The sequence below is a fragment of the Bactrocera latifrons genome, unplaced genomic scaffold (genome assembly GCF_001853355.1).
Source record: "Bactrocera latifrons isolate USDA-ARS-PBARC rearing strain unplaced genomic scaffold, ASM185335v1 scaffold_380, whole genome shotgun sequence".
Classification (NCBI taxonomy): domain Eukaryota; kingdom Metazoa; phylum Arthropoda; class Insecta; order Diptera; family Tephritidae; genus Bactrocera; species Bactrocera latifrons.
In genome coordinates this window covers 53,671-73,161 of record NW_017537024.1, presented here as the reverse complement: position 1 = coordinate 73,161, position 19,491 = coordinate 53,671, and the positions used below count along the sequence as shown (strand labels likewise).

The window sequence follows — 19,491 nt, the reverse complement described above, 5'->3', positions numbered from 1 at the left end:
TTAAATATTTTTTTTAAACATTTTTATATAATTTTTAATTATATTTTTTTAAAATTTTTTTTAAATATTTTTTTGAAATCTTTTTTTGTAATTTCTCTTTTCTTGCTTCTACATTGTATACATAGATAGCTGTCTCTAATTCTAAAACATCTTTGTATACGCATGTGTGTGTGTATTTATTTCTAAACGTATACCGCATTTCATATACAAAGTTTACTTGTCGCATTTTAACGCCAATTCGCACATCTATGTGTCCACACTAAATATTTAGGCTAAATATCACCAACGATTAAATCGTTAACTCTTAACAGACTTACATACTAACTCAATTACAATAGAATAATTACAATAATTATTTTTTTGCTTTGTTTTATTGTTTCACCTTCCATTTCATACCATAATATAGCAATTCTATAAATATTCGTAAGCACTTTAACATTATTTTTACCTCAAAGATACATTCTATGTATACATATATAATATAATAGTTTAATCTAATATAACTCTACATAAATAGCGCTTTATGCTTTCAAGAATCTCACTGTTTCAACAGTTTTGAATAATTCACAATAAATTATTTATTAACAAATATAAGCTCGTTGAATTCCCACTTCCCACTTTCGTTTTTACTGCCCTAAATATGATTTTTTTACATTTATCTGCTGCTTTCCGTCTCCAGCAAACTACCGTTGCCATTTGTTCATAACAACTAACGCCCGTAAAGTATGCTACACTTCGTCAAGTGCATATTTGAAAACAATTTCATTAAAATGCTTTTTAAAACCGCTATACACCCTCCTCGCACTGCCGCTCATCCTCCGTATCTCATACATAGTCTGAGGGCACTGTTGCCGCCACGGTGCTTGTGCTTGTCTCATTGATGGCCGCTAAGCGTGGTATGCGCCGTTGCGAGGCTTCGTTTGGTCCGCCGCTGCCGAGGGGGCCCATTGTACCGCCAACACCTACCCCCATGACCCCACCGCCGCCGCTACTGCCTTCCCAGTTGGGCAGTGGTTGTGACATGACCGTGAGGCCAACTATTTCGTAGGCACGCTCATTGCCGCCGCCTGGCATGGCGGTCACCGAGAGGTCGGAATAATAGGCGCTGCTGGGCGCTGATGACACCACCATCGGAATGTCTTGCTCGTGTTGTTGGAAATTGTATTTCTGAAAGGTAAAATTAAGAAGAATTTATTGTTTTAGTTGATTTTCGATTACACAAACAATTGCGTCACAATGAGTGTGGTTGTTTGAAAACTTTTTAAAATAAAAATTGAACTCGACAATTATTTTACATATAACTTTTAGTCAATTTGGATAAGCTTCTATTATATTATATTTCGGGATAATATATTTCTAGAATAAATTTCATAAAACGCTGGAGCTGATTATCGTAAACAAATGGGTTTTTTATGATGAATGATTCTACGCAGCCGAATCGATTTGGATGTSATTCTAACAGCTTATTTTGAAAAACCATCGAACGCTTTTGGGATCATCTTCCTACAATACCGACCATGACTTCAGTGATTATTATTAAATCGGGAAAAAACTTTTTTGATTATAAAAAAATTTATAGAAACTAATTTAACGAACTAAAAAATTCTGAATTCCGAAATTCTGTCTATTGCCTTAACTCACCTCACCACACTGACTGTAGGCCGTATTTTGATATGACGGATTTGCCGAACGTACCGATTCGCGATCCAATTCAGCGTACAATGCCTCATTAACTGGACTATATGCATCGTCCATGTGTGTGTAATGATTTTCGGCTGGCGACGATGACGGTGGTCCAATTTGATCTGGACTAGCCGACGAACGGCGACTCCATGACCAAACACCAGAGTTACTATTCGGACGTCTTCTTATGCTGTCGGCTTGATGTTTGATGGAGAGTGTGGAACGACCATTCGAGCCGCCATTGCGATTGTTACGACACCACCACGGTTGTGTGCGACCAGCTGAAAAAAGAAAGAGTAAAGATAACAATTTAACGAAATACTTTAGTAAGGCTTCAAATTGTGCGAATATTAGAAATATCTTTCCGAAAATTTTATTATTCATAATTGAGAGCGTAGGTAGCTAGATAGGTAGTATCCATTGCTCTAATAATTAGATCCAACAAAAGATCAAGGCGTTCTTTCACTATCTTTGACGAAACCTTAGAAAAAATCACGATTTTAAAGCCCCTTGGCTATAATAATATTAATATATTCCTTGTTGTCCTGACTCCTTATCAGAACATCAAAACTTTTGTTACTACTCTGGATATTGCTGTGATCTTTGCTTCCAAGACACTGCAGTGGTCTGGATGAAAGCCAAAAAGGTCAAAGTTAATGTCTTCACTGTCAAAAAGATTATGTTTTAGGGTCTGTCTCGAAATTTGTTTAGAATTATACAATATGTATAATCGTAGCTTAGTCACTGTATTTAGAGACTACCGTTGGTTAGCTCGGTGGTATTTTCTAGTTCTCTAATTCGAAATCAAAAAGAAATTGGAGTAATCTGGGACCATACTTAAAGTTTGTTGGATTCGAAGGTTAATTTTTGTAATTGTATATTCAAAATCATCCTTTAGACTTCGATTACAAAAGTTTTCCAATATGCATCACATGTATATATGATCAAATTTGACCCGGACTGACAAAAAAAAAAAAAAAGATTTTGAAACAAACATTTATCATCGTCTTTGAAAAAGACACCTGTACCAACAAATCATTAAATTTTCCACACACTTGTTATATTGAGAAAGTGTTCTCGTGCAGTCGCCTAGCTTTTTTTCATATATGTATATGTGAACAACTGTACTTACAAGTGTCCAGTTGTCACATATTGAAGGAGTGAATGTTGGGGCGTTGCCAAAACCGATCCACTCCAAGCCACAATAATAACAACAACTGCTTGTTTGCTGGCTGCAGTGACACGGCAATGGAATTATACATTTTATCAAACTATTTATTATTACTTTTTGTTGTTGCTTTCTTGTAAACGAACACATGTAGCCTTGTATGCCAACATTTTCATTCACATTTCATTTCAGTTAAATGCATAGCGTATGATCTGAAAAGCGACAGGCTGACTATGCACCGCATTTGTTTTAAACGCTTTAAAGGCACAACGAGGCGTATGAGTGATGTAGGCAGTTTAAAGTGAGTTTATTTATGGCTTATGTATAATATACAAACATATGCATAAATAAACAGTCATATGAACATGTACAATATACAGTTATTATAGGTGCATATATGTTGGCTTGGATTTCGGCGGTTCATTGGTAACAACACGTCACAATACAAATTGGTGTTGACTTTTATCGCAGCGTGTCATTAATAGCGCACTTTAAGATCAAAGAAAAGTCTTAGTCACACGATTGCACACATCATATTCACATATATGCACATATAGATCCTTAGCGCTGGCATACACATGACTTCCTTCGACTTTGGGTTTACGTATGTAAATAGATACTCGCATATCAAAATAAATATGAGTTTGAAAGGCGGCTGGAGCGAGAGGGAAGGATATCTACTCAAATGCTTTAAAATTTCAATATTTATCGCCTTCATAGTTATGAATGACTTCGTTGACAGTCAACAGTTGGGGGTGTGGTTTCAGCTGGTGGCTTCGTGGTATATATGTAGTTACATATGTATGTATGCTTATATGTTTGTTTGGCATGTCAGTGGCACGAGTTGTTTGCCTTTGCCTGTCTGTTTGCTAAGTATTCGCGTTCGATTACACACTCAATTATTTATACGAATGTAAATTGTTTGCTCAAAAACAACGGCATGATTATGTGTGTAATTGCTCGTATATGTATGAGTGTGGTTGTGTGTTTGAAATTTGCGAGTGTTTATTTGCAAACAAAAAACTACCAATATATTTGATAATAATCTCTGTTGATTATTCATTGAATCATGTGCTAAAGTAATCGTGTGTAGGTATATATGCTTGTGTTTGGCTTAACTTTCACTTGGCAAACGTTACTAATTAATAAGGCTGAATCAGTTTGTCGAACGTACATATATACATATGCTTTGAATATGTATATATAAATGCAATAAATGTGTAATGAAAGTAGTAATCAGGTCGATGAATAAAATATTGGGTAGTCGAAAAAGTCTTTTCGTATTTCGTCAATAGATGTCATTGCAGTCGTACATTTTCAGCGCTACCAATCACATTGTGTCATACCAAATAGTGCTGGAAAGGTGCGATTTTAAGCTTCATTTAACCAACAGCTGCTCAAAAATAAGCGAAAATAATGAAGAAATTTGCTATATTTTGAAATTTTGTATACAAAAAGGGAAGATGCTACGCAAGTCATCAATGAAATTTGTGAAGTTTATGGAGACGTATCAGTTCTTGTAGCACAGCAATGGTTCGCTCGCTTCCCTTCTGAAACTTTCGATGTGAAAGATGCACCTATCGTTAAAAAACTCGATGAAATTATGTAAAAGATTGACTATGACCGTCACATAAGCAGCCACGACATCGCTAAGGAACTTAACATTCATCATCAAACAGTTCTGATCCATTTAAAAAAGGCTGGCTGTAAAAAGAAGTTCGATGTTTGGATACCACATGAATGGTCTGTGAAAAATTTAATATACCGAACTAACATCTGGGATCCTTTGCGGAAACGATGAAGTCGAACCATTTCTGAAGCGAATGGTAACAGGAGACGATAAGTGTACCAAATACGACAATAGTGTGAGAAAAAGATCATGATCCGAGCGTGGTGAAGCTCAACAAATGGTCGCAAAACCTGAATTGACGCCTCGAAAGGTTATGCTAAGTCTTTGGCGGGATTGGAAAGGCCTAGTCGAACGATTGATTCTAAATTTTACTGTCAACAACTGACGAGATTGAAACAAGCAATCGAAAAAAAAACGACCAGAACTGATCAACAGAACGGACTTCGTCTTCCATCAGGACAACGCTAGACCAGTCTTTGATGACTCGGCAAAAACTGGGAGAGGTTGGCTGGGAAGTTTTGAAAAAAAAGTTGAAGTTTGATTAGAAGTACGAAAAGAATTTTTCGACTACCCAATATATAATATAGACAGACCCATGGCTAAATTGACTCAGTTTGGTATGCTGATCATTAATGTATATATAAATACATTTTATAGTGTCCAATGTTCCATAAGAAAACTTAGGGTGTTACAAACTTCACCTTAACTCAATATACCCTATTCAGCATATAAAAACTTTTAAGCAAAGTTAAAGTGATTGAAATTCAAATATATTTAACAAACTCAATTTTTATAAAATTTTACTCAAGAAGTACATTTTGTCATGCGTATTACAGCAATGACAAATCGCCGATGTTCACTATTAGCATTTTTGCAGAAAAAAAGAGAAAAAAAGGAAAAAATGTAATCGAAAAGCCAATTAGCCATTGGCGATGTTCAACGCTGAGTTACGGAATTTGTTAACTATTTTTCGTTGCTTTACTCGCCACTACACTCGAATTTTTTCGGGAAGAACAGTTAAGCGCAAGTTGACTTCGTGTTGCACAGCGAAAAGTTAAACAAACAAACGTCAAACATAGAAAACAGCAAATAAAAAAATGAAAGGAGAAAGGAAAAACCAGTGTAAAAAGCAACAAGAACAATAACAAGCACTATGGTAGCAACGCAGTTAACTTAAATCACCGAAACTAAGTTGGATCGCGTGTGTAATCTGGCGATTTGTTGTTACGCTTGTCTTTTACATGTACATATGTTGTTGTTATTTTCTGCACAGTTAAGAAATTAGAAAAAATTTAAGTAATTCAACAAATCGTTAAATGGTCAGGCGATCAGGCATGTTTATGGTCGAGTGCGTGACTGACGGTCGAAGGACGCTGGGTTTTTTTTTGTATTTGTGTTGCTTCAAATCAAATCGCAAATTGGAGTAGGAGTTGGCACAAGCTTTGGTTGTTGTTATTGTATGAGTACCAAAAAAAAAAAAACAAAGCTTTGGGGTTAGGTTAATCTGAAAGGCCAATAAGCCACGCAAGGACCAGTATGGTTCTATGAGGTACCAGATGGTGTTTCTGCCTGCACTTGACGCGAATTTTAACAGAATCTGCGGCCTTACTATCGATACCTCCTCCAGTGTATCATACTGTCGGGATCTTAGATGCTAACACGTAGTCTTGCCAATGCGGAACAAGTACACAAGAGATGCTCCCTGGTTCCCCTGGTGCCCTGTTCTAGGCATTTCCTGTAGTCTTCTCGAGCATTCCCATCATGTTCTTACAGTCTCTTCTATCGTGTGCTAATAGGAATTTTGTGTAGTGAAGTTGCTTGCTTGTGACAATCCTTTCCACTGCTGCCCTGCTTCCCAAGACACTTCTGGCCGCTGTGCGATACGAGAAAGAAAATCCCAAACATTCTTGTGCTGTGAAAAGAACCCAAATAATTTTGGTAAATATTCCAGATATAATAGTCCTTCTACGGATACAAAACTAGGTCCCTTCAGAAGATCTTAAATACTTTGAAGCCTACAACGAAGAATTGGCATAGGAAATAGGCTCGTTCCAGAGAACAACATGGGTTGGAACAATCCTCGAGTTCCGCGTGATCATCAACTTCGACAGACTCATTAAAAATAAACAAAACCCTAAATGTAATACTGCAAGCGATCTAAGCCTCTTCTGAATCAAATTAAAAAAACTCAATTAAGACTCGGCTTTTGCTTCCCTCCTTTTTAAGGAGACAAAAAACACCATGAAGAATTAACGAATATGTAAGAAGTTGGAGCCAAAAGATACATGAAAAATAAACATTTTTTTTGTATAAAAAATGTGGGTGAAACATGCACATATGTATGTGTGCACAATGCTGAGAGGAAAAAAGTTTGGTTACAAAGTGAAACAGACGAACAGATTAACGATTTGTTGAGAACGAAAAGACACGCGCCGCAAATCCTTTGACAATAACAAAGAAAAAAAAAAAAACAAAAAAAAAAAAAAACGAATTAAACATGGAGACCGATAGGCCGAAAAAATGCGACAAACAGTTAAAACCGTTGGGAGTACAGTAATACAAACAGTTGCAAATTCCAAGCATATCGTTGCGAATAAAAGGAAAAAAGTCGCAAGGAACGCACCGCGCTGAGGTTGCGCGAAGCAAATGCGCGGTTCGTGTTCGTTTTTGTTACCAGCCCGAAATGCAAACTGGCAATTAAACGTTTGCACTTTTATTTCCTCTTGTCAACACGCCTAAGAGGCTCAAGCAACCAACTGCCAAAAAACAACGGAGGCAAACACACAAGCGAACCCAAATCGATTTGCGCTCAAAAGCTGCTCAGTTCACGTTGCCAGTAGGCAGCTGGAGCGGACAAACGCGCCCGGGGTGAGTAATGAAGTGCATGCACGCACGACAAGCCACGCGGTTTCGATGTCGCTCACAGCGCGCGCATATACAAAGGTCAACGATCACTACCGATGTGGCGCTTAGCCGGCTGGTGTTGGTGCGTTTCACAGCGCTCTGCTTTTTGCTCTTCGGGCGGAAGTTATGTCACTTATCCTTGGCCGTTTCTCACTTTGGCGCTAAGCGTGTACGTTCGAGGTGGGGCTGGGCGTTTGCCTGGTCTTTGTGATTGCTTTGCGCTTTTTTCCGTGATTTGTCAGCCGATTAAAAGAGGCTGAGATTGTAGGTACGCGTAGAGTAGCAGTTTGCATAACAGTACTTTGTGTGTAAAAGTTGGCCGGTTGACAGTTGAACATGGGCGCAGGCGCTGGCAATTACGCGACATCACTGACCCGCATTTGCGTGTGGCCGCAATCGGAAAATCGGATTCGTAATGGACAGATAGTGGCAGCTATGTGTGTGTTTGGTGAAAAGAGCAACAGTGTAAGCAAATTGAAATGCATGTAATGGGTCGGTGAGCATACGAAAAAATGCTAATTGCCTCTCTGACGAGTTGGCCTCTTGACCCAGTGTCTAAACTTCAATTTGAAGGTATTATATTTGCTAATGGCAAGGAAGCGCATGTGTGTTTCTATTAAAAGTCGGCATATGCAGATTTTATATGGAAAGCTGGAATATTATGGTGCGAAACGTTAACTACAGTTTACTGCTGAGTGAAACTATCTGATGATCCGGCCTAAAGCAGACTAAATCCACCCAAGCTTGGGTGTCATTAGCTACTTCCAGGTGAGAATACTCTATAGACGTGAGTCAAGAAGAGGTTTAGTAGAGGAAGAGGATACTATTTTAGTAAATGCAGACGGGTTCGGAGTGAACTGCTGAGTAGGGACGCGGGTATACTCCGAGGATCTTCATATCTCTCTCCGTCTACCAGACTCAGTAAGAAGTAAGCTACTGAACAACTACAGGAGGAATTGAAACGATAGATAGCCAGGCAGTATTTCGAGTCTTGTCGTAGCCAAAGGTTAATTTTAGCATAGGTAACAGATATGAGAAAGCTTTACATTAACTTTAATTTGTTTATGTTCTAGATTGCCAGTCGCAGGAAAACTTTCGGCAACAAAACAGCAAACGAGTTGGTCAAGTCAGGAGTCTCGTTAGACCACTCCGAGGGTGAGATAAAATGCCACCTCAAATGAGGTGTCGAAAAGCTAGACTCGTACCAAAAGACCTGAATCTTCTGCAAAAACTACGTCGAGTAGAGGTCACAAAAGAAATGCTTGACAACGTAGCTGTGGAACCTAGAGTTGTCAAATGCAACATTATTGGTGATGAGACGTGGGTTTGAAATTATAAAGTCGAAACTGTGCAACAATCTAGTGAAAGGCGCTACTAAAAGGAGCCGAAATCGTAGAAACCAAAATTTGCTGAAGGAAAGCCCATGCTAACCTAGGGTTATAACAAGTGTATAGGTATTTTGGATATTGGATGCATTGGTTTAGGAGCCCAGCTTACGATTATAGAATTGTTTATTAAAATACCTGAAAAATTGTTTTTGCGGTCAGTCCGGGTCAAATTTGACTGAGAAAAATGTTTTCAGTACATTTCGTTGACTACAGATTAAAATGGATGCCGCGGAATGCTGGTAATATATTTCTCATCAAAAAAGCGCACCACCCTAATGTCAATAAACATATGCACGAAAGATCGGCTTGGCAAAATTTACTATCAGCCAAACGTTATGTTACTTATAAGCTAGTTAAATGCTTTTTAGATACGGTTATAAACACGTATTTGCAGCCTTGCATGTCACTTAACCGTTATGCGCGGCGGCACATCAGCATCACATTAAATTTTTATCAACGCAACATTATCTTTAAGCGGCCGACTGCTTGATTGTTGGTCGCGCAAGTGCGCCCTGTCTCCGCCACTCAAGTAGCAACTGCCGATTATTAAATTACGAGTAGGTTGCGCCAATGTGGGCTACCGAACGTTCACTGTGGAATGCATCGCAGCTGCCAAGCTGCAGCGCCGCTTTGTACATGTCAATTGCACATAAATAATTTATTGTTGCAACGCAACATTTGTTTTCCTAAGCGACCATTATTTTGTTTCAAGCAGAATTAATAAAATTTATTTTTTTTGTAGTTAAGTTTTTTAAATAATAATAAAATAAATATTAAATGCTTATGTGGCGCAACTGCCAGCACGCTAGCCGCGAGCAAGCGCGTCTAAGTCAGTCCGTTAGCGAATCGCATGTGTATCTTGACAGCGATACATAAACGATATGACCTTTTATTTGGACTTTGCATGTGAGAACTAGTTCTTCGAGCTGAAGTTGTCGCTCAGTTTAAATAATACAACGGCAAATGGGATTGCGGTGGCATGTTCGTTAAAGGGATGTTGTTTACATACAAATCTATCAATGATATCTGCTATGTTGCAGCAAAATGTGATGTTGATTTATGAGACTCGTAGTTGTAATTGACTTCTCGACGCAAGCTTTGGTATATCTTACGCTTATCCAAGTGTTAAGCCTTGTTTAAATTCAGCGCTTAACAAACAGGTTTCAACAGCTAATATTTGGCATTTGAAATAATTTACTATTGCAAAATCAGCGCGAAATTTCGATCTAAATGTTTTGGTTATGAGAAGAAATTGAAAACAAAACTAGTACCGAGATTAAGAAGAAAGACTTCAAACAAGACTAAGGACTGTATATACAATCAAATGAAAGAATTAGTTTAAGAATAAGACTAAAATCTAAATCTAGACCAAGATCAAGACCGCAACCAATGCCAAGGTCAATAACTGGACTAAGACTAAGGTCAAGATCAAGCCAAAACAATGATTAAAACCAAGTTCAAAGTCAAAACAAGACGAAAATCAAGACTAATAAGAATTCCAATATCCATTCCAAGATCAATTCTAAGTTTAAAACTAAGAGAACTAAGAACAAGTTTAAAACAAAGACCGATATCAGGATATAAACTAAGGCGAAAAGCAAGGCCAGGATCAATACCAAATAAAGATAAAGACTATAACCACGATAAAGACTAAGAGCAAGATGAAATCGAACACCAAATCAAGAGCAGTACTAATATCAATATTGAGACCAAGACCGTGAACAAGAGTAATGAAGAGCAACATCAAGGTCAAGACAAAGTCAAAAAAAAAAAAAGATTAGAACAAAGATCGAAATCACGAACAAGACCAATACCAAGACCAAATCAAAACCAAGAGCAAGAACAAGATTAAGACCAAGACCAAATTCGGGACCAAAACTAATACCAAAACCAAGGCCAGAACAAATATCAAGATAAAGACCAATACTAGAACTAAGAACAAGCTCAAGATGGAGACGAAATTCAAGACCAAACCAAAACCAGGACTATTAACAATACTAACTCCAAGAACATGATCAAGACAAAACAATGATTAGAACACAATATTGAAATCAAGAACAAGCCCAAAACCAAAACAAATACAATATATAGACCAACAAGAATACCAAAACTAAAAGCAAGACTAAGACTAAGGACAAGATTAAGACAAAGACCGAAATTGTGACCAAAACTAAACCATGACCAAGATCAGAATCAAGAGTAAGACCAAAACCGAGACCAATACTAGTAATAATACCAAGAACAAGAACAAAATCAATATCATGATTAAGAGTAAGATCATGATATTCTTTGTTATGATTGTTATGTCTAAAATTTACGGGTATTTTTTTGTTTTGGCAACTCAATATTGGCGATGTTGACTAGAGAAATTGAAAGCAATAAAAAATTCCTTGAATTCCTAGACCTAAGATTTAAATTGAAATTCCGATTGTTTTGAATATGTTCATATCATACAAACTATAGAAAACAAGCTGATAAATGGCCGCTGTGAACCCTACTTGCCAACTGCTCATCAATTGCGATCCGCAACTAAATTGAGATTTAAAAACATCTTTATAAAAGATTTCGCACATAATATTGCGGCATCACTTTATTAAGCCAAATTTATTTAACAAAATTGAAATTAAGCGTGAACATGACCTGCCATGACAAACAGTGATGTACCACTATTTTTTGTGGCAGAGATTTAATGTGCCACATATGTATGCAATTGCAGGCAAATGTGGCATGCAACAGCCGTCAAGTGGGAATCAAAGCGCAAATGAAGATGTGTGAACCGAGTGTTGAACAGAACGAAGAAATTGTCATTACCGTAAGTGCGTCCCCAAACTAGGAGACAAAGGCGCATATGCTACGCTTAAAAATATACGCATATGCTTGTGTGGAAATGCCTGCGAACTGCGGTAGTGTGTGTTCAAAATTAAAAATACCCGATGGGCGTTAAAATAACAAATCTTCGGTGAAATATTTTTGTAGCTGTCTCCGAAAGGGAGTTTTGTCGAGAAGGAGGCTGAGGCTGAAGAAGATCCCTACCAATGTGAAACGCTTGCGAATGAAAGTGGGGACTGCAATTGTACTACAACAACAGGAGTAAAAATGAACAATACTTAGAGCAAGAGTAAGCAAGAAGCTGATCTTCGCACACTAAAAATTATTTGAACAAAAGTCGAGGAAGCAGCAGGCAATGCGCTGAATGAGCAGCAAATTGGCGAAGGAAGGAGGTACACCTACATATATACATATAAGCAAGTGTGTATGTGCAAGTGAATTGTGCAATTTATGTACGTAGGGTCTCTGACTCTTCCTTATGCAGATGAGGCAGCGAAGGCGAACCTGGTCCACACACACACACACACACACACACAGGCATACACAAAAGCAAGCAGAAAGCTCGGGCTCATGAAGTGCATGAAGTATTTACAGCCAACAATCCACCATGGGCCATTTAATTAAATTGTTGCCACAGCAGTCAGTGGCAGCAGCAGCAGCAATAGCAGCAACAACATCAACAAACAACAACAAGTGCAGACTTCATTGTATTTTAAATTTATGCAAAGGCGAAAATAATTTCACTGCGACAATGTCAGCAACAATTGCCGCTTGCTGGTCTGCCAAAGCGGCTAAACAACAACAATTCGTCGTTTTGTCTTTGCTGAGCATGGGAATGCGTCTTCCAAGGTTGCAGTGGCGAATGCGAGTTGGTGATTTTCTTTTGCGATTGCGATTGCGAAACGTTGTGAGTTGCAGAAATGTGTTGGATTTTAATGCCGTCGCTGTCGTGTGCAACTTTGGGAGCTCATTCCTCGATTTGGGCAGTGAAGAGGGGGTTTAGTTGAGAATTAAAAATTGACTTAGTATTGTTGGCATATTTGTGAGGTAGCCTCAGCAGACAATTAATCAACTAAATTGCGGAAAATTTAAGATGTGGAACTGAAATTTAGTAATTGAAAAGAATTTTATAAGGAAAGAAATGCCAATTTGGTGTTTATACTAAGCCCTTCACCGAATCAATTAAACAAAATTTGACGAAATTTTGTTTAAAATTTAGATTAGGTTAGATTAGATAGTTCATCCCTCGAACAGGGTATCAAACTTAGACTTTTAAGTGCAGTAATTTGTGAAGACGTAGGAAAAACTCTTTTAGGTGGATATTAGCTATCGGCAAAACGCTCTGAACCGATCAAAAATCTGCTTAAGTTATAAAAAAATATTGGATCAAACGTGATTTTGCTTTGAACTGACAAAAGCTGGACACTTGTGAAGGAAATGTTGAGATGATTTTATCTAATTTTTTTCCAAACAGCTAACGCCGCTGGCATCTAGTATGATGTTCAATTTTACTGCTTGAAAAGCTCGTCCAGTGTCCAGCTAGAACTCATACAACCATTGAGGTCGATTTAGAAGAGCCATTTCATCCAGAAAAAACGACATCATCGATGCATATTTCTTCAAAAATGTTGCTGGAGAGAACGTAACTGTTTATGGAGACTATTATCACGCCATAATAATATATTTGAAATTCAAGCTCATGAACTCGCGACATTTGGTTTCAACAAGACGGCGCCACTTCCCACACATCGCATTAATCAATAGATTTATTGAAAGAACACTTCAGTGAGCAGATAATTTCACGTTTTGGGCCCGTCTATTGGTCACCAAGATTGTGTGATATCACACCGTTAGACTTCTTTCAGTGTGGATATGTAAAGTTTAAAGTCTAGGCAATCCCGCTTTAATTCAGGCCTTGGAGCAAAACAACACGCGAGTCATTTGCCAGAAATAGTGCTCGAACGAGTCGTCGAAAATTGCACTCAACGGTTGGACCATTTGAAACATAGCCGCGGTCAATATTTCAAAGAGATAATCTTCAAAAAATAAATGTCGAGAAATGTTTTTTCGAATGATAATTTCGATAAATAATGTTTTTTAAAATTAATGACTTTAATTAGTCTAAAATTATTTAGTCTAAAAAATTTTGTTGTACAATAACTGAAAAGTATTTCAAATTACTCAAAATCTCAAAGCAACAAAGTCAAAGAATTCAAAAAGAAATAAGAGAGTTCTTGCAAATACTCGGTAAATGATTAAAAAMAAAAAAATCTATGACTCTGCGCATATATCTTATGCTTGCATATAAAAATAAGTCTCCGTGAATATACTCCCTATTTAATTCTGCGCACTTTCACTTAATTAGCTGCCGAACTGCTCACTTAAGCGAGAGCAAATTGCCAATGTTTCAGCCTCAATTGCTGCGCTGTTATTGCAAACGGTAAACACATGCACACACATACACGCACACAAGCATTGGCTTGTATAAATAAATAAAATCCTTGGCACATTACTTAGCAGCAGTTGTACTTGTTGTTGTACACTTAAAATATTTGCTATCTTCCATCACTTTGTCGCTTGCGTTGATGCCACATTTACGGTGAATTCTGGCGCACTGATGTTGCAACAAGCAGCCTAGTCGCAAGCAATTGCGTAAACGTGCAATTAGTTGTTGTTGTTGGCTGTGCCTTTACTATTATTACCATTTCATTGCTGTGTTTCTGGCTCATTTAAGTTATGAGTAGAGTGAATATTTCGTTGCGCATGGTTGCATGCAACAAGCGTACAGATCGCGACATGCAACATCAGCAGCGTAGCAGTTGCGTGGTGATGTTGGCATTAAATTAGCGGCCTTCTCATGCTAGTCATTGCAGATTGTTTGTTGTTGTTGTTGCTTTGTTTTTGTTGGCCACGCAGCATAGAGCATAACAAGATGCCAGCGAGTGTAAAATTGGTTTAAAAATAATTTCATGTTTTGGAGAGTGTGTGTGTGTGTGCATGTGAGTATGCCGCGTGCAACACTGACACTGCAGCAGCTGTTGCAGACAGGCAGCGAACGTTAATGCAATAATCGCAGCTAAATTTGTCATGTCCCAATGTGTGATTGTGTGCGTGTGCTTGCGCAAAGATTTTACGGTGTTTTCGTCGGCATTTTCATTTACAGTTTCCTCCACACAATTTGTTAGGTTTGCGAGATTTCCCGCTTCTACTTTATTCGGCGTCTTCCATTGTTTATCTCATCGCTGTGGCGTTAGTCGCATGCAACGCCGCCTACACGCAGCTTTGCGTTTCACCGGCGCATTAGCGAAATTACGTTTTAAAATGCAAATTGAATTTGAAATTGAAATTGCCGAATTCGCCTCGCAAAAAACGGTTTATCGTCACAGTGCATCAATTAATTGCAACGTAAACGCGCTCACACCCTGAAACGGCGCGTAGGTAAGCGCTACATGTCAGCAATTTGTTGTCGTGTTGCGCGTTCGCCTTCAGTTATACTGCCTTGGTAAGGCTGCGTTGTTGTTGTTGCATTCGCATTTGCGACATTATTGACACTCAAACTTAATCTGGCGTCTAAGTCAACTGGCTTTTTAAGCGTGCAGCAGCAGATAAGCGGCGCGATAGCACAGCGCGGACAAGGGCTTGCGGCAAATACAGCTAATATATAGTTGTGTAGGTGCGCAAATGCTTTTTGCAAGAAAATATTGCCATACTGTTGCCACTGCAGCTGCCATTTGGCCGCCACTCACTGCTCATAAGTCTGCAAATCGCCTGGAAAAGCGCTTGAGAAAAATAATTTGTTGTTGCAAACAAAAAAATGAACAAAGAAGGAATGAAAAAAGACTTAAGAAAAATTGCAAAATTTTATCGCGCATTTGTCACTTTACCCGACAGCGGAATTTTAACGGTTAAGTTAAGTTTCCGAGCGCCACACACAATTTGCGCTTTGTAAGTGAGACTTTCTGCTGTATTTGTTGTTGTTATTGTTGCACACTATCTACTTACTTATTGTGTATGTGATTTAGATTATGCGTCGTTTAATGTAAATACATGTATGCCGCATGTGGCAAGTTGCTTGCTAACTTATTTTTTTCAAAAGTCATGCGGCGATACGCCGTTTTCATATATAGGCATACAAACTCACCAACATATACACCCATTCTCATGAGCCACTGCAGTTTTGCGATTTTTTATTTATTTATACAATTTTTTACTCTCTACATCTTTTTAAGCCCTATAATTCATGTGAAAATCTGTGATTATACTCACCATTACCGTTCGCTGATTTTATTCTGCAAAAAAGTGGAAAGATAAACAAGAATTATGTAGTTGCAAAAATAATGTGATATTTACAGTTACATAAATTAAAGTTTATGCTTAATAAGTTGGAATTATTATATGTTATAAATATGCCCGTAAAACTAAAGACTTAAGCGACAAACTTGGAATTAGTTTGAATACAAATTTTATTTACTTCAGTTGCGCTTAGCGAGAGGGTGAAAGCAGCATGACTGAAACAGGTAAGTAATATAATAATAATATATGCTTTCGGTTGAAATCTGAAATTTAGAAATATTTGAGAAAAGCTCTGTCAGCTTCCATCAACAGTCTTGAAACTTCGAGAATTTAAAATTTGAATTCATTTTCACACAGAACATTTGTGGAATTTTTATTTTCAAAATTGTTTTGAAATAAAATTGAAAATCTTTATAAGTGGCATATTGACTTTTACTTTCAACCTCATCACAGCAGTCGCTTTGGTGGTTTCCAGTTTACGTACTATCCCTCTTTTATCTATCCTAATACAAGTTTAATTAATTTTCTTAGCAGCAAGATAAGGCTTCAGCAAGGTTTCATATACTCTTCGCCATCCTAATTTGAAAACATAACCAAATTTTCTGGTAAACGAAGTGAGTTTTAGAAAGCGTGATTTCGATTTCGATGATTGTCTTTTCAATGATTGTTGACTTGTTTAAATGTCAAACTCATTAACAAATATCTCATCGGCAGTTATAATTCTCTCAATGAATGTGGCAAAGGAATTCGCACGATCAATCATGTCCAAAGAGACCTGAATACGGTACTCCTTTTGGAAAAATTTAGCTTTATCGGGACGAGTCAAGCTACAACGCGTTCACACCCAAAATGTCCACCAAAATCTTTCAAACAGACTCGCGTGAGATGTTGAGCTCTTCTTCCATCTCTCTAGCAAATGCGTGATTATTTCCAAGCACCATCTCCTCACTTTTTTAATAATTTCATGCGTTGAAGAGGTCGATGATCGTCCAGAACCAGGCAACGATCTCTCGACCATCTTTGAAGGCTTTGTACCAATTGTAGGTTTGTGTTTTGTTAAAACTGAATCAGCTTAAGCCTCTTCCAACATTCGCAATGGTTCCGCATAGGAAATTTGGCTAGAAATACAAAATTAGCAAATAGCAAATTGTTCTAAGCCGAGGTGCATTGCGATTAAGTTATAATATCTGATTCTTTCGATCTCCAGTAAGACCTCCGCACAAATATTGTTTAGCGTTGCAGCAGAATTTTCTAAAGTTGGTAAGTAAAAGGAAGTTAGTCGACATCGTTTACAAGTATATGAAGTAATGATTTTTATCACTTTTTGGTTTCTTTCAAACTTAAGCAAATCCTTATTAGTTAAACACTATCACATTCTCGCAATTATTTCAAAAGTATAAACTCTTTAGTATCTTTCTGAAAGTACTTTTTTTTTAGATAAGGAGCGCTCCGAAAGATATTATTTTATAAGCGACTGTTTGTTTAGAATTCGGAAAAGCAATAAGTTAGAGAGTAATAAGGCAAACAGACTTCACCAGATATTCAAATATTAATGAAAAATTTCAGTAGGAATCTTTAAAATGTAAATTTTAATCTTGACATATTAATATGAACGCTAATACATATATTTAAAAGTTCTTCACTTTTAACGCCTCATTTGCAATGGAAAAAAAGTAAAATTTACAAATAAATAGCAATCTAAGCTACTCCATTTATCTACTAGCAAATGACCAAATTAAAAAATTAAAGCAATTTGCCGCTTTATCTCAAAAGTTAAAATACTTTTGCTGCTACCAGAACAGCTTCCATAAAAATGTCCGCGTAATTTCGTAACAACGTTAAAAGGTACAGACATACGCAACACGGTGTAATAAATTCGTCAACTGCAAATAGCAAACTGTGGTCACAAAATCATCAAATCGGATAAGCGATTTCAACTTTAAACGACATCAAATTACAAACTTAGATTGGCTGTGAAATTGCGCCCGAATAAAAACAAGAGAGCAAAAAAAAAAAAACAGAAATTTAAAGTAATAAAACGACAGTGTGATATATAAGGAAATCAAACAACAACAATAATAAGAAGAGCACTAAAACTAAACTGAAATGAAGTGAAGTAAAGTGAAGCAGAAAGCGGCTGCGTCGTGCGGCTGTGAAATGTTTATGACGTTTCCATTTGCGTAACAACAGAATTGCATTTGCCACCACCAACAATAATCGCAAAAATACTTTGTTTACAACTTAATGTGCGACGATTTGAGCCGATTGCTGCTGAGTCTAACGAAATAGAAAAACCTGTGAAATGACCAAGCGATAAGCGAGTGTATTTATCTATGTATATGTAGGGTGGGTGAGAGGAAGGAAGAGATTCGGCTGCTGGAGTCATTTGTAACAGTGGCAGTTTGCGGGTTACGGACATATACGTTTTTTTTCCTTAAATAATGGAGAGTTGTGTGTATTATTTACATAACAACTATCTATGTATATTATTAATAATAGCTGGGAAAATACAAGTATTCTAACATTTAAGTAAGTTACTTTCTAATCTTTCAAATATGTGAAAGCTTTTATGAAAGCTCAGTTGAAACTCTCTAAGCAAATATGTGAAAGCTCTGTTGATGCTTTTTGGGCTTTTGAGCTTTTGTGACTAAGATGATATTAATAATTATTTACTTTGGCGTTAACTAAAGGTAAATGCGAAAGTCTTTTTATTGCAGAGCACATATTTTATTTTATAGTGTAGTTCGTTGTGGGCCAATTCCCACAATGTGCTTAGTACGTATTGTACTGTGACATGTCGTGTTGAATGTTTGGTGTCAAAAATGAACTTTATACCCCAGATTTTGCCACAATTATTTAGAAATTACGAAACCATTTTTGCTTAACTTAAATTCCACCGATTGGTAAGGATACGATGTTGGATCAAGGTGCGATAGTAAAAATACCAGATTGCAATATTTGTTAAGGGGTACGTATGCAGTCCACTTAGTCTCTTCTTACAGATGACAATAGCATATATTAGAGTATAGTGAGTTCTAATACCAGAAGGAGTTGCCTACACTCAAGTTAGAATTCAAATATTGTCATCAAACCTTGTAATGATTTAAAATTGTTTTATAAGCGTGTTAGAAAATAGCATGAATATAACTTCTTAGCTCTCAAACACATGCTCCAATTGTTTTATTACCGGCGGTTTAAGAGACTTTCCCCGGAACTTATTTTTGTCGATTATTTCTTGCCAATCTCGCTGTCTAGTATCCTATTGTTATATGCTACCAAGGCTATCGCTCTGATTTTTCAAAATACCCAATTATGGAGGTCCAAGTATATAAGACATTGCGCCGAAAGCTAGGCAACAATTCAAATGTCAGCTCACAATGCTACCTTTTAGTAAATAAAAATCAGTAATCAATATTTATGCCCAGAATAGGTTGTATTAAGTTTGCTTCGAATTTTTTACCACGTTGAAGGGGATGCTGGATACACTATAAAGTATATAAATGATGTTGCTGATGACCGAAATAATTCCTCAGTATTTGAGGTATACTTAGATAGATCTAAAACTTCAACACGTCGTTTTCCCCCAAGAAGCCGCA

At 37.3% G+C, this 19,491-nt stretch overlaps 1 protein-coding gene across 2 annotated transcripts in view; it reads right to left on the bottom strand.

The window, feature by feature from the left end:
* Window positions 1-87: 87 nt before the first annotated feature.
* The window catches only part of LOC108972146, a gene marked incomplete at its 5' end in the record, with an annotated part of 33,898 nt that continues 14,494 nt past the window's right edge, over window positions 88-19,491 (bottom strand). Inside the window, 3 exon segments of one of the 2 annotated variants that reach the window (XM_018938648.1) lie at window positions 88-1,167; window positions 1,642-1,964; window positions 15,869-15,891. In XM_018938648.1, coding sequence (XP_018794193.1) covers window positions 826-1,167; window positions 1,642-1,964; window positions 15,869-15,891 — 688 coding nt within the window. 2 annotated transcript variants of the gene reach the window in all.